Below are 16,268 nucleotides of genomic sequence, written 5' to 3' on the forward strand. Positions count from 1 at the left end.
AAGAAAAGCATTTTACTGTTGATATTCTTCATCGTTTCTTAGGGATGTGCCCTCTGGAGGAACATAGACTTTATGTTTACCTTCGCAGAAGGAAACCATTTAGTTGTGATCGGTTTCCTCTTCTTCTCCAAACATAAGGTCAATGACCTTGGCCTGATGGCTGTCACAAGTTGACAGGAGTTGGGAGTAGGAGGCACGCGAAAGAAAAACAACGATCGCGAAAAGCACGATCCTTATTTGTCCTTCCATGCCTAGCCCCCCCCAGTGCATGCCCCGGTGGCTGGCTTTTGCGTACATCCGCGCATTACTACGTCATTGTCCAGCGCACCAATGACGGCTCTAGTATTTAAAGCAACTCTTCTCATTGGTCAGCGTGTCTTTTATGAACAGCAATAATCAACAGGCTGTGGTTGTACCTGGTTGGACAAGGCCGCCCTCTTTTATATGAGAATATCTTACAGGTTATTTCTTGTAATCGGACGGCGTGGACTGTTGGGCGATCCTGGCATTTGCAGCGAGCGGAAAGCCCACATGTAACACGTCCCTACAAACCGGCGATCCGCACCCGTAGATCCGCCTGAGGTAAGTATCGACCAGGTCCTACGGACAGCTTGCCTTGCCGCTGGCCGGAGTATGGATTTATGAAACCGAACATTTCTGATATTTGGAAGTTTATTGATTTAACAATTCTACTCCGATAATTGGATGACGATGATTGAAGATAGAAGCAACTGTGGCCGGTGAGTTTTAAAAAATGCGGATGAAAACTTCAATCACAATTTGAATTTTTGCATTAACACTGACGCTAACCTAACTTCCCACAGGTAGGCAGACATCAGAACTGAAGATGGACGAAGCGCAGAATTCAAGCAACGGGTCCGACTTCGTGGACGGCGCGTGGAACGACACCGACGCGTGGAACGACACGGGCGCGGGGCGGTCGGCGCTGAAGCACGGCCTGGGCGTGACGGTGGTCCTGGTGCTGGGGTACGTGCTCGTCTTCGTCATGTGCGTGGCCGGGAACGTCCTGGTGTGCGGCATCATCGCCAAGAACCGCAACCTCCACACCGTCACCAACTCCTTCATCTTCAACCTGGCCCTGGCGGACCTGCTGGTGGCCCTCATCTGCATGCCCGTGACCCTGGTCTACACCATCATATACAGTAAGCCCCGTCTGAAATATACCCTTTCCTCCAACATAATTGCTCATGATCAGTAGGGTGTGATATGGATGCTTTTAACCTAGGGACTGCCTGTGTTTGCAGGGATTTTATGGTTAAATCTAATCTAGAAGGTTGCATTTGTCACGGGCGACCCTCCTCACACAAGGTAATTCCTTGCCGTATATTGAGCGGAGATGGGTTGCCTCTCAGCGGTATCTACGCACGAGCGACACGGCCCAGTACACACATTTTAGCGGGTGAGCAAAAAAAAACCTTAAAAGGTCATCTGGGTGGTAAATCTCGGCCTTTAACAAAACGCTCCAAACATACGTTGCGATCCGCAGTTGCTGGGCGCAAATTTGGCTGAACATTCTAGAAACGTCCTGCACAGACTGCTAGCGGCAGCATTCGAAAAGTTTTTTCGCCACTCGAAAATGATTGATATTGTCATTACTAGTCCTCTGTAATGCAGTTTTTTTATCATCCTTTTAGAGACATACTCTAAAATGTATGCATCCATGTATATATGTATGGGATGTACTACATGCAACACTATATCTTCAGTCTTCAAACTGGTAGGCCTTCCTACCTGTTATAAAACCGTCTATGTTGGTTACTTGAAGCAGTCAATACGCTTGTATCTCTATTGAGTTTTCCCGTATTCCGAATGTATATGGAATGATAATGAAAAAGCTATCTAACAATGTGAGCATGGCGCAGTCCCTCAATTGTTTAATGGGCCAATAAACGCAGCAGAGTGTCCTTTCATCCAACATGTACTCTGCGCTGTATAATGAAGTTTTGGTGAACAAAGGAAGAACGGAGAGAAAATTGCCTGCAGTCAGGCATGTGCTAACTAACGCAAATGGGCACTGTCGATTGCATATCGATTCACACAGGACTTTTTTTTTTAACATTAGCCCTACTCCTGTAGCTAAGTAATGTTAGCTTATCTGAAACATGGGGCAGGGGTTTTGTTAATTGAATTTCCCGATATAATGTAGCTTATTGCATGCAGCCCAGTATCCATCTTTCCCCACGATCCCTACCTGTATTAGCGTCTATGTATTGACTGCTTCCGGACAGATTACTCATGACAATAAATTCTGAACATCACCCCACCTGAGACTTCCCAGCGAGTAAATAAGAATTGATTGCTGAAAATTCGGATTGCTGATGTTTTATACGTTCATGGAAGTTTTACGGTCTTCCGCCGGGTCTCTGTGTATACATGTATTGTACTTTGTGTACCTCATTTTGTCTCACCGGTCCTTAGTCAAATCGCAGACGCCCGTAAAGTTTAGGATAGATCTCTATCAGTGCTCCTCCATTTAGGTCGTCCCGTAACTCATAACCTTCAATTCCCATTTACAACCTGTGCCGTGGTGTAGATTTCTTTCCTACAAACATATTTCCCAGTTGAATAGGAAGGATGGTACAGACTAGGAAACGACGCCTAGAGTGCCATTATCTATCTCGTGCCAAATGTCTTATGCATTCCAAATGGCCCCATGTCCATGGAGGGATTAAGCACATGAACGCACTTTTTAAGGTCTGAGAACATCTACCAAGGTGGTGTGTTACGCCGAAGGGCGGTTATACCGGCTGTACTGATACAGATACCCCCAAAATACAGAGACTAAACTGAAGCACCGCAAATACGGACTGTCTTCCTTGATATTTTTTTTTCAAAAACGCGTGAATAATGTTTCCTGCAATTTTCACTCGCGGCAATTAAAGACCATTGTAGACGGTAAGATAAATATATAACAGTTTGTTTCCCATGATCAAAAGGTACGTTAAACATCAACCAAAGCGTACATCCGTAGCGTGGTCGACGCTTCCGTGCAGGTAGGAAATAAAGCGTGCATCAAAGATTTTCCCGACAAATTAGATATATATACTGTCACGCTGGCAATTTCCAGATGGGAGAGCAATGTTCTTTAGGTGCAGCCTCCTGCCCAGACTATCTTGCGGCCTGCGTTTCTTTCTACTAGGGCGGAAAGAGCTAACCTGGGTGCCATCCTACGTAGTTTATAGAGATCCGGCAGAAAGCAAACTTTCTGGGCGGTCCAATACAGCTCCCCCTCCGATGCGGCCTTCCACCATGTACCGCTTTCCCCGAAAAGAAACCGCCGAGATCTATCCGCACTCATAGAAGCAAATTCTGACCGCTAAAAACTCTGTGCTGAAGGCTAACATAGTAGGCAAGCATTTGGAAAGGTACTGTAAGAGCGATATACTGAGCCTGCGAAGCTGTTTTTTCGCCCGAGGGCAGCTACATCTATGCCGCTTGAATAGAACACAACAGGGCAGCTCCCATGTGGCTCAAGAAATGGGAGAAAATGAAAATTCATTGATCTTAATTACGTTACCTGCACGCTACCTTGAGCGCAAAGGATAAGCCTTTAAAGTAGGAAACAAATAAGACGGGATATTCTACTCTTCCTGACGTTAACATATGGAAGGATAGAGGTATCCAATGAAATTTCAGAGCATTCTGATATTGACATTTACTGCCATTTCTTGCACATTTTCGACATCATTTCATACTTGAAGCGTTTCAAATATCCCAAAAATAAGCTACGAGAGGCGTCTCTTTATTTTTGGACACCACCAATAAATAGCTAGCTATAACCAGAAAATTGACTTTGAAGATCCAGTTTGCCGCCCTGACATTGTACTGAATGCCTTTAATTTATGACCAACGGAAAAAAAACTGAAGCTACCCCTGAAAACTAACAACTCCTGACACGAAGCTTCTGACGAAAATCAACTTTACAAGCCCTGAAACTGAAACCTGTCCAATTAAACAAACTTTTGTGCATCAAACTGTTATTTACCGCTTATAAAATTCAGCACACCAGACTGCTACATCAATCATTAGTAATAATTGGTTTTTCGCTGGAGCTGAGGAAACCTCTAATAGCGTTTGACACCAGGTCACCCTCGCTATTGGCCACTTACACAAGCATGCTCTATATTCAAGTGAGGGAGAAAATTAGTCTGACATAATTTCAACTCACCTTGAATGTAATTATAACTCACCTACGGCTGTGTTCAATGTTACGCTTTAGACTATCTTTAGATGCACAATGACCCATACTTAGAATGTTCATTTGCCATTTCGCCGATAGATCAGAGTATTGAAAGACCATCTGGAACATTCGGACGACATTTGCTCGAACCAAGTCACATGTTTTGCTTACTGCTAACTCAGAATTAGGTAATATAAATCAATAAACATTCCCTTTCCCCAAACCGTACGCCTTTGAAGAGATCTGCAAACAGTCCTCTTTAGACATTGTTTCTCTACCGCATTGTTCCCAGGACCACGAAAAAAAAGATAGAATACTTAATTATATTTTGCCGCCCAGGTTTTATTGGTTGTTGTAAACTCTTCAACTCTTCTCTAGCGCATGGTATAAAGTATATATATAACGTAACAGCTGGTGCGTCGACAGCATAAACCCACGCGGGCTGCTTTTAATCTCTTAATGTTTGCGTTATTAAGGGTGATATATCAATTACACGGCACGTCGTATTGTCAGTAAATGATGTCGTTATACGTCCGTCCGTCTGCAGTAAAGGTCACAGTGAGATTTCGTTCCACCGAGCTGTTTCTTTTCCAGACAAAAGCCGTTCATCATTTTTGGCCTTGGTAATTTCCGCCCGCCCAAATACGGTAAGACGATAGGGGACGAACGGGTCAACCCGGACATTGATCGGTACCATACCCCTGACTTAGCTTATAGGTTTCATGTCAAATAATCCGAGCTATTCGTTATTTTACTGCCGAGTCTGACAGAGAGTCAGTTACGACCTCTGTATACCCGTGTAGCCATGGCTCACAAAACGTGGCCGAACTTCTTTGATCTATATGATCCGGGATAAAAAGTCTGCCTCGTGAAACACATCTCATTTTCAAGTGTATGGAAATTGGTAGGATGTACAGTCTAATAAGGAACGGAGAACGGCGCCATAGATCAAAGGAAAGGGACAATGATGAAGGTGTGGCTCAAGTAATTATAAGAACCTGCGTGATCTCAACACAGACCTGGCTTTCACCGCCAAGTGCCTTTTAATTGTACTCATTCCGTCGGTATTGTCCTGAACATGAACTACTGGACTGTGGTATGAGTGTAGTATGTACCTACCTAGATAATAGATAAACAATAAGTCTTGGATGATGTTTTCGTATTAAATTGAGGTAATTGAGTTTATTGAAGCTACTACTTCCAGCTGCTTTCAGTGGCCTCACGGAAAGACTACAGCTCCTGCCATTAGCGGACGTCGTTGGACGATGTGGTTCAGAATCACACTCTGAAGTCTGACGTTCAGTGCCAGCTCATCTATCCTCGGAGTAGGTTAAAGAGTAAAACATCTTCCACCCATTGGTAACAGAAGCCTGCCTCATCATTGCCACCGCCGTTTGAAAAACACATCAATTTTCCCCACCGGTTGTGCTGCCTGTGCCTGCTGATGACCCCGTGAGTTACAATTTTCCACATCCGCAGCCAACTACGGCAGATGAATGTACGCCGATGGTATACTTTGCTACCTTTTAGCAGCGACTTTGGATACTTCAAATGTGGTCAGTCCACGAATCGAAGACCCTAGCGTTTGACACCGCACGTGACATTTTCTCCCTTGAAAGCTATCATCTTCCAAAGCTTCTTTCCCTTCTGAAGCCATCATCCCGACAAAGTATCCGCTTTGCTCAGTAATCTCAGAATGTATGTGTGGGTCCGGTGTAATGGGTAGGTGTGAGGCCTGGCACGACCATGATTGAAGAGGGGACCTTCACCTACACTTAACCTGTTGCTCTCGGAATAACACATCAATCTTTGCAACGACATGGGAATCAGTAAAGAGACGTAGTTGTGTCTTCCTCGCAAACAGTAAGATACTGCACTTAGGATGGACGCATTGGAGTTTATTCCGGTACGCTAGCTAGTCCTCAACAGATTCTGTTTCCAGACTGAATAGATAGTTCGGAAATCGACCTAAAAAGTTGGCCGGCCAGAGAAGCTCCATCTTGCCTACACGCAAAATGGAGCTTCTCTGAGAGGCCGACTCTGGCCAATTATATCCCATATTTCAGCTGCTATTTATTCAGTCTGCAAAAGGAGTCTGGTGGAGACTAACGCTATGAGGTCTGACGAATTATACTTTTACAAATGTACATTCAAACAATGTAACTACAATTAAAAAAACTCTACTCCGCACACCCAAGGGCATCGTTAAAGCTGATGTCGAGATTCGTCGATGAAGGTTAGACATCCAGGTAATACGATACGCCAAAAAGCAGTTACTCAAGCAACTGGATATGATTTTGATGTCGAGATTGTCAGAAGACCTCCTTTCTCTTACAACCAGAGAATGGTTTGACGTTGTTAACTGGTGACTGCTTTGAAAGATCGACCTATATGTGTCAATCCTTCTACTAGTAATTACATGCCACCCAGAAGGATCTCATTCGTAATGCAAGTGTTATGCAAAAGTTGCCGGTGGTTTATTTTACAAATATTAATCACATAATACGTTATTACTCATATGGAATATCATTCATCACTTTGTTGGGCTGTCTCCTTATATAATAACGGGATTTACATCCAATGGCTTCTAATATCTTCATTACAAGTTAATTACAGTGTTGATAAGGACGGGTTTCTATCATAGAGCTGTCAATCAGATCCTAATGCCGCTTTGTGTTTTGTCAGCAGGCTTCGTATTAAACCACGGAGTAAAGTAATTACCCAGACTGTTGGGTGATATGACACGCTTAGCGACCAAAATATGAGGATTACCGCGAACCACCCGCGGCTTGCCCTGGAGCGCTTTTGAAGATTAGCGTCGGAGAACATCAATCATGTAGGATTTAGAGGGATTTGTTGAAGTTTGATATGCCAAGTTATACATCAAGCGTTATGCTTATGCTCGTGGATTATGAGCTCCTTAGAAATGATATGTAGCATGTAGCCTTGGGCATTCTTGACAAACAGAACTCGCCTACATGTGGGTTAGATATGGAGTACGCCATTACAAACACAGCATCGTGAAATCCACGATTTACCAGAATTTTCATGTTGCATTTTCTGTTATAGTTATACAGCTTCACTGAACAGAAGATTGCTCGCCCAACAAGTTTCTGCGAGCCTAACGCACATTTGTGGCAGCAATACGGCCTGCTGTGTCCTCCAAACCACATGTTCAATTTTTCGAGATCGGTCGAAGTGACAGGGTAGATTATCAGGCAAAAAATACACTCGACTCTCGGGTGAGTTTGAAATTCGGCGACCTCCTGGTGAATAACAAATTCGCCTGAAGGTATTTGACGGTGGGAAGTCGGCTTCAGGGAAGGAAACACCACAGGCCCGGGTGTCTGCTAGAGCACCAGTTACCATGGGGACAGCCATCGGGATTATGTCATTTGTTTGGAGAAGAAGATGATGAAGAAACGGAGCAAAAACAATATCCTTATCTTCCGCGAAGGTAAACATAATATCTGTATACTAACCTCATTTACATTCTTTTACCATCACTGTGATCGAGTCGCGTCATCCACTTGGGACCGTGATGTCAACGAGGCTTTCAAAAGGATTTTCAGCTCTCTTACTGCCCTCAAGAGATATCAGCTAATGGTGGAGACATTTTATGGTGAGAAAAATGGTTGACAATTTTTGGGTGATAAAACGCATTGATAGACAGTTAGTCTGTCTTCGAATGATCCCTCTGGATAAATGTCGACTACGTTGGCTGGGATTTCTCCTACTCTGCAGCTCGCTTCCTATATAAGTCAGCGTAATGGTACAGGCTAAGGGCGCTGCAGCTTACCAGAACATGCATCATTCTTGAGCAAACGACTGGCGACATTCCACACTATGTCAAATTTGTTTTCTCTATGAATAAGGCTATACTGATTTGATTATATGGATGATTCCTCTGGGCACCCCAATGTATCAAAATGGCAACTTTGCCACCCTTTCCGTTTGGGTATGGACGTACGTGTCGCATATTCTCCCACTCATGATTCTTCTCCACGATCTTGTTCCAAACCATCCCACGATCCTGCATCTCCAACTCGTCATGCCCTCCTTTACAGCAACATGGCTATTTCTGTGCAGGTTCATTTTTAACCTGTACAGAACTTCATTGATGTCTTTCCCTTGGCCTTCCAAAAGTTTTTCTTTTCTGATTCTATTCGTCATGTTGTAAACATTCAGGTCATGCTAGTTTTAGAGACCTTCTCTGACGTTTCTCGATGAAGATTGGACAGTTCTTGGGAAGATAATCCCGGCTAGATCCCTGCTACACGACCTGGAGTCAGGACAAACTTCTTCAAAAATCGATTTGTAACTTATCTGGGATTTGGGCTGTCAACGTTCAAAGCACCTCGAGTAAGCCAAGTCATTTGGGGACAATCGCGTGGATTCTAAACGCGTTCTCTTTTAACTCAAATTGCATAATCATAAACCCTCTCAAACCGAACGCATAAATCTGTACCCAAGATCAATGCTGAAAGTGTAAGAGAAGTTACATGTGTGACATGATTGGTTTGAGCCGCGACATCCCAGAGCGAACCTCTAATCTTTGGCAAGTCTGCTGGTACGGTTTTTTTTTTAGTGGGTTGGATTAATCTGTCATCCACTGAGATGCAGTCTTTACTTTCGTTTCCAGTTACAATAACAAACAGTGCCAACCATTCTTTGAGTGAGGATCACAATTTCATCAAGCGAGCTCTGAGCAATCTATCACCGACCACAATGCAGGCGCCAGCCATGGATGCCTTTCTCGTTAGTTCCCCCAGTCTCTGAATGATACGTGACACGTCAGCTGAATTCCTCGAATGGTTTGGGAAGAGAATTAGATGACTAGATATACTGTGCTCAATCGTGTGGGCGTTGATAGAGTGACCATAGAGGAAATCGACAAATACCACCTGCAAGTATTTAATCAGACACGACCTAAATACTTAATTCCATTGTGAAGAGAACTGTGTAGAGAAAAACAATCTGTGTTTGTAATATTTATAATCTGGGCGATGAATGCAGGGTCGCATGCGAATGATTGTGTTGATGAATTTTGATGCTTCTTTCCCTAACCTATTGCTCATCGGCTTTTAAGCCAGCAATTTTAAAAAATTATTGGCCAATCAAAAAATAAAAACCTAATAGTGACGAAGAACTGAAAATGAACAAAACATTCATTTTTAGCAACTAGATGATGCGTAATGATTATGTAAACATGATATAACTTTTCCCAAGCTTTAATCTGAAATGTTGAGGAAAGTTCGGCTCAAACCGGCTTTTCGACCTGGTATGGTGATTGTGATCCATTCAGACAGCTTTGGTCCCAGAACACATTTATCCTTACCACGGTTGTCAAACATCCCGAATGGCACCAAAAGACAGTTGACCTTTTTGAAGCCTGGTATCCAACCCTATTTTAGCCGCCGTTAGTTTTTTTTTCGTCCTCCCCGCAAGATGTCGGATACCAGGCTACGCAAATACTGCGTGTGTGCAATTTCTGCAAAAAAATGATTACACGTATCTTCCCAGATGCGGCAGTTCGGCTCAGTAGCTACCAATAATGAAAGCCATGCTAATGCAAAAGAGTGCGGCGGATGAATATGGCCGCCACTTTACTCCCCCAGAGGAATGATATAAAGCCCCCCAGACATCCTGTACTTGTTTGAGAGCAAGACGAGGAGACGTAAGGCCCATTAAATTGAAATTCTTTTGAGCTGCTGTCGCACGGAGATGAGGTGAATCAACTGATTGCAGTATGAACGTTGGCGAGTTTGATCCTTAGAGAAAGCCTGTCTTGGTTCAGTCATACAACTTACTCATCACAAATGACAATGCGCTTTCTGGGTACTATCTTCAATGGTCAGGCTGGCATCCCTGCAAGCCAAACTTGTCTATACATAATCCAATCTGAGCGTGGCAAGAATGATGATGGTTTCCAAACATCAATGTCCGTGCGTCTGGTTTTCTTTGAAATGATGCGAAAACATTCAAACTGCACCAATTCAGCTAGCTACACGTACAAGAGAGTAACAGTATCGTTGTCACTCATCTGAATTAAGACAGTTCTCGAAATTACATGCCCTGTGTGGAGTGAAAGGACATAATAGGCAAAAGTCAGAACATTATATAACAACAGGTTCGACATCCGGCCGCCGACTCCAGCTAGTAGATTTGATGAAGGTTCAACAGTTCAACAGTTGGGAACACGCCAGACTCAAAGTGCTGGATCAAACGCGAGGAAACAAAGATTTCACTGAAGTTTTTGACGAATCATTTGGATTGTAGCATGTTGTAAAATCCAAATGATTCGTCCAAAACTGTACGCCTTTGATGTAACTGATTAAGACCCGATGTTCGACAGTTTGCAAGAGAACACGCCAGACTCAACGTGACGAAGGAAACATGAGGAAAGAAAATGTCATTGAAGTTTTTTGGACGAATTTTGCATATACTTCCGACGTAACCAGACCACTCCAGAGCCATGCTCTTGATATGCGTTATTGTGTGGAACTAACTTGGCATTCTTGATATGTCCACACCAGAATGCAGAACCGTGCCCGATCCTAACCCATTCAGACACAGAACTAGATACGGTTCTGGATACGATAACCCCCACCCCTTGCTCCACACGAGTCTTGTACTGTCCATATAGTAAGTAAACGCAACACTACCCAGTCTGTACGGGACTCGCACATCTACATGAGAAACTACAGCACGTTGCTGTTATGGGCGTCCGGGGGTGGGAGCAATAACACTCCGTCAAAATTGTCTTCAAGATCGAGTGGCCTCCAGAGGTTAACTTTAATTCTACTAAAATTGCCCAGGGTGAAATACGTTTCTTCAATTAAGAACCGATGCCGCCCACTTGGTATCAGAGAGAGAGAGCACATCATCCCCCCACATGGACAGAGTCAATAAATAGTTCACATGGTTGGAGAACTGGCAAAGAAACTCTGCAACACACTTTGAATTATGCCTTCAGATTATACAGCCTGGGGGCATTCGGTTTATAACTGTAATATCTGACATTCATTACATATGGGCTCATAAAATGCCGATTGCTAGAGGCAAACTTGCAGCCGTCGTAAAAACTCCAAGCCGTATCTTTAATGCGATGACCCTAGGCAAGATGCCACATAAGGTAACATCCATGTTTTTCGATTTCTAGCTAGTAATGGCTGCATTCAAAGCGTTTATGCATGCTGAAGCCAATTTCCTGCTTGAATCCCCCATCACCGCGCCAGGTTGGTCTTGCTACACACGGTGTTTCCTGGGGTGAAAAACACACGACACGGCCGCCACATAACGGTCGGTGTTTCGGTAAAATCCGGCGGCGATTAACTCCCTATCTCCACACGTTCACTTCCCGTGTCTGAGCGCTGACTGCCTCCCGGAGATAAACGTGTCTGCTCGGCATTATTGTGTGGAACTAACGGCAAGGTCGGCTCAAGGGCACCGCAAGCGGAGATTGGAGCTGCCCTGGGATATGTTTCTTGTCGAAGGAACTTTGTCTTGTCCTTTAAAAGGAAATGTCAGCTTTCTACCTACATATTACATATATACCCTCGTTGTCCGATGAATGTGTGTTTGTGTTTGCGTGTCTCTCTGTCTTCGTGTGTGTGTGTGTGTGTGTGTGTGTATGTGTGTGTGTGTGAGTGAGTGTGTACGTGTGCGTGTGTGTACGTAGGTATGTGTACTTACTTAATCTGTTACATAATCTACATTCCAACATGGACTGCAAAAATGCCATCCTTCTAAACGACTGTAAAAAAACACCGCGGAACTCCCAGACTACTACTACGATTGTAGTCTAAAAGCAATGAGCACCTAGTGATAGATAAACTGCAGTGAGATCCTCATCGCACCCAGACATTGGAAGGGAGCACAAATATTGTAATGCAATATGTTTTGGCAAAAGTTGGCAGAATGTGTTTGCCTCTTCTTTTCGAACTACATGCATTTATCTAGCCAATGACACACCGCAAGTCCGATCTTTGTTCACTCACACGGATAAGCCCACTAAAACAGCCGGTACAGGTAGTGGAATTACCAGTAGGGGAACATTTGTTTTAGTCAAGCTGTGTAAGACTCTATATTAGTGGAGTGTAATGACTATTTTCGATCTAATGTCAATCTTTATAGCCCATTTACGTCTCAAAGAAGAAAAGGTGTGCAATTTGACGAAATATAATCTCTTCCCTCCCACCAATCGTCCTTCAATTTCACGGCCGTATAGCCACAGAGTCTGATGAGTGGGGAAAACTTTTCCTGGCCGATAACTAAACTAGAACTACACAAAGTCTTTCAGAAACCTTTTATGTTGGCGGTTGAGGAGACATTGACGAGCAATTAACAGCTAAATCGAATTCAAAAAGCAATTCTTCATGTCCTAAATACTTTATATGATTCGTGAATACCAACATGTTTACACACTATACCAAGGTGGTGGTGGCCGTAGCGAGTGTTCGTAGCCAAAAATTGTCAACTGCTGATTCTTCCATGATCAGTATGTCATAAAGCAAATAAGCAAACATGATATACAGTCAACCCTGCGCAAGAAGACCACTCCAGGACCACATGGAGTGATGTGCCGCTTAATACTTGCTCCTAAGGAAAAACGGGGCGGGGGAAAAGGTGATTGTTATCGCCATTGGCCGGCTTGAACAGGTGACAGGTTTGAGTGTACTTTCCTTTTGCTTGCCACAGATTGGCCGTTCGGTGACGTCATCTGTAAGCTGTCCATCTTCATGCAGGGGGTGTCTGTAGGAGCCTCCGTCTTCACACTGGTTGCCGTGGCAACGGACAGGTAAGCTTCAGTGAGAAAAACAGTTTGAAGGCCATGACAAAGTAGGCATCACTTAAACAGTGGTCATTACTTAAACACAGGTCATTGTTATGACTCTTTAGAATTGCTAAAACTTAAACCTGTAGCCATTCAGACTTACATTGGAATTTTATTGAATTGATGAATTGTTGTCTTTTCAATTCACATTGCAGATACTTCGCGGTTGTCCGCGTGCCGAAGGGGAAGATCAACGGGAAACAAGCTACAGTCATCATCTCAGTGATCTGGATCCTGTCCATCACTGTGTCCGTGCCTCAGGTATGTTTTACAGGAAGTCAAGTAAAAGCAGTAAGTAGCACCCCTCCAAAATGTATTAGTATAGCCCAGTCTCAGGCTCTTATGAATCAATGCGACAACCGCTGTCTTCCACACTGACCATAAATTGTAGTACCTGTCCTTGGTGCTAAAAGCCTGGTGGACGCTCTGTATCCTTAGCCCGTGGTGCCTTCCTTGGTGCTGAAAGCCTGGTGGACGCTCTGTATCCTTAGCCCGTGGTACCTGTCCTTGGTGCTGAGAGCCTGGTTGACTTTCTGTATCCTTATACTGTGGTGCCTGCCCTTGGTGCTGAGAGCCTGGTGGACTTTCTGTATCCTTAGTACGTAGTACCTGTCCTTGGTGCTGAAAGCCTGGGTAACTTTCTGTATCCTTAACCCATGGTGTCTGTTCTTGGTGCTGAAACCCTGGTGGACGTTCTGTATCCTTAGCCCGTGGTGTCTGTTCTTGGTGCTGAAAACCTGGTGGACGTTCTGTATCCTTAACCCATGGTGTCTGTTCTTGGTGCTGAAAACCTGGTGGACGTTCTGTATCCTTAGCCCGTGGTGTCTGTTCTTGGTGCTGAAAACCTGGTGGACGTTCTGTATCCTTAGCCCGTGGTGTCTGTTCTTGGTGCTGAAAACCTGGTGGACGTTCTGTATCTTTAGCCCGTGGCACCTGGAAACTCCAGTCTCCATCTCCTTATCAAATACGGACAACGAAGTGTAACCGTACTTGTTAATTGTCGTCCAAGGTACAATTACAGTGATGCAGTCTGGGATCATCTTACTGCATCTACAGGAGCTAATGTTTACTATTATGTACAGGTTCGACTTCTCGCTTCTTGATTAAAACAGTTGTAAGTGTAAGAACAGATTGAGTTTAAAATACATGGCTTAACTAGTTTTCATTCTTTTTTTAATTCATACCGTTATCCAGGCCGTAGTCCTCCACGCGGAGTATGACCCAGTCTCTGACATCGTCAGCTGTACCGAGAGATGGCCGAAGCCTACCGAGCGCGCCTACTACACCCTGGCGCTGTTCATCCTGCTCTTCGTGGTGCCGCTCCTCGCCATCGGCTACATGTACATCCGCATCGCCACCAACATCTGGTACCGCCCCGCCACCATCGCCGTCAGCACCCGCTCCAACACCGAGCAGGCGGACGCCAAGAAGATCTGGGTCATCAAGATGCTGGTGGTGGTGGTCATCCTGTTCATCGTCTGCTGGCTGCCCCTGCAGATCATCGCACTGGTCACCGACTTCGGCCACCTCAGCTTGAACGCCATGACGGTCATCTACATGAACGTGTACCCGGCCTGCCACTGGCTCTTCTACTTCAACAGCGCCATGAACCCGGTCGTCTACGGCTACTACAACAAGAACCTCCGCCGCATCTGCAACGAGAAGCTGCGCAAACACAAGGCCAAGAAGACGCGGAAGACAGCCCAGGGCGTGGCCTACAACCTCCGGGACATCTCCCAGGCCTCACATCTCCTCAAGAAGGACACCTCTGTCAACACTGTGCAAACTATGGTCAACAGCACACCAGACTAGTCCAACTGGTAAAGACGAGGAACATGATAAAAACCCGAAAATTGAAGAATAGGCATTACTCTTTTGATTTGCCGTAATAAGGTCTAGGAGAAAATGTTGTTTTCAATTTCAGTCCAGGAAAAATAGGGTCAGTGGGGATTCTCTTTTATACATCATTCATTTTTTTCGTAGATCTAACAATACAGTTTAACAATGTAAAACTGATATGCATCAGGACCAGGGCAGTCTCCAGGACCCGTCACTCCGTTTGTTTGTGGAGAATTGGCACTGGAAGATTGTTGAGTTTTTGCTACGGTCGGTCGGGAAACCGGCAACACAACATTTTTTCCTAGGTCTAACCCATTTTCGATGAACATCCAAGCTACCAAGCCAATGACTACATCGTCCACCAAAACAAAATTTTCAGTACGTACATTTTCAAAAAAATTCAAAAGGGTAGCCGTCGTGAACACAGTAACGTATTCCTTGAACAAAACCCCTTAAACGACCTGGTCTTTTAATATCCATGAGCGATATGTCATAGTTTTCTATGTCCCACAGTAATCAAGCGTGAAAAAAGCGAACCTTTCTGTGTTTGTAGAAAGCGTATCAAAATTTGTGTAGAATTATAACAAGAAGCCATAGGCGACAATTCTCCGTGAAGTATTATATTTTGCAACAAAAAGAAGTAGCCATTGGCGACAATTCTCTGTGAAGAAAATAAATCGAACAAAGAAAAATTGTTTAAACGCGCGTCGGCTCAGTCATCTTAAGTCGCAACAACCAATCAGAGATGCGAAATGCCGACACGTGACGCGGGATTTGGGGAAGGGCGCGCGATGCCCGAAATATTTTTGCGTCAATATTCAGCGCCGTGTTTCAAGAGATTAATACCGAGAAACAAATTCTTTTCTTGTTTTGAACGCATAAACATGCATTTACGCTAATCTAGTATGATTCAGGGTTACTTTTTTTTTACCTGCCATGGCCAGATTATCTAAAGATGTGTGTACTGTGTGTACAATCTACAGAAAGAGAAATGTACATCAGGTCCGATCATCCGATTTTCACGTTTCGGTTTTTTGGACTCGGACCATGAACGTATTTTGGTTTGGCTCCTGGAATGTGCGAAAAAAATGACTCCCGGGACTGTCTACAGGGAACACTCGCACATTCGCGGTGTATCAGGACAGCGCGACTGGTCGGCATTAGCGCAGTCCCTGCAATTAGTAACAGTTGCACATCAATCCGGCCGAAAGCATGATTGTGTAACACAGGCTACTTCTTCATATACCGGCTCATACTACACGACGCCTTTACAACTAGCAAATCATAAAATTACCCGATCTACTAGTACTGTATGTGCGGTTTACCAGCCCCAGACCACATCTGACCACGAGGCAGAACACATTGATGGGTTGCTCAAAAATATTGTCCATG

The 16,268-nt window shown here is 44.3% G+C and overlaps 1 protein-coding gene across 1 annotated transcript; it reads left to right on the forward strand.

Moving 5' to 3' along the window:
- The first annotated feature begins 484 nt into the window (after positions 1–484).
- On the forward strand, positions 485–15,528 carry LOC109478238 (neuropeptide FF receptor 2-like). Its single transcript, XM_019779699.1, has 5 exons — positions 485–582; positions 825–1,163; positions 12,902–13,001; positions 13,193–13,298; positions 14,232–15,528. The coding sequence occupies exons 2-5, from the start codon at positions 848–850 to the stop codon at positions 14,847–14,849; spliced, it is 1,140 nt and encodes a 379-aa protein (XP_019635258.1). The 5' UTR covers positions 485–582; positions 825–847; the 3' UTR covers positions 14,850–15,528.
- The last annotated feature ends 740 nt before the right edge of the window (positions 15,529–16,268 follow it).

The sequence above is a fragment of the Branchiostoma belcheri genome, unplaced genomic scaffold (assembly GCF_001625305.1).
Source record: "Branchiostoma belcheri isolate BF01 breed outbred unplaced genomic scaffold, Haploidv18h27 scaffold106, whole genome shotgun sequence".
Taxonomy (NCBI): domain Eukaryota; kingdom Metazoa; phylum Chordata; class Leptocardii; order Amphioxiformes; family Branchiostomatidae; genus Branchiostoma; species Branchiostoma belcheri.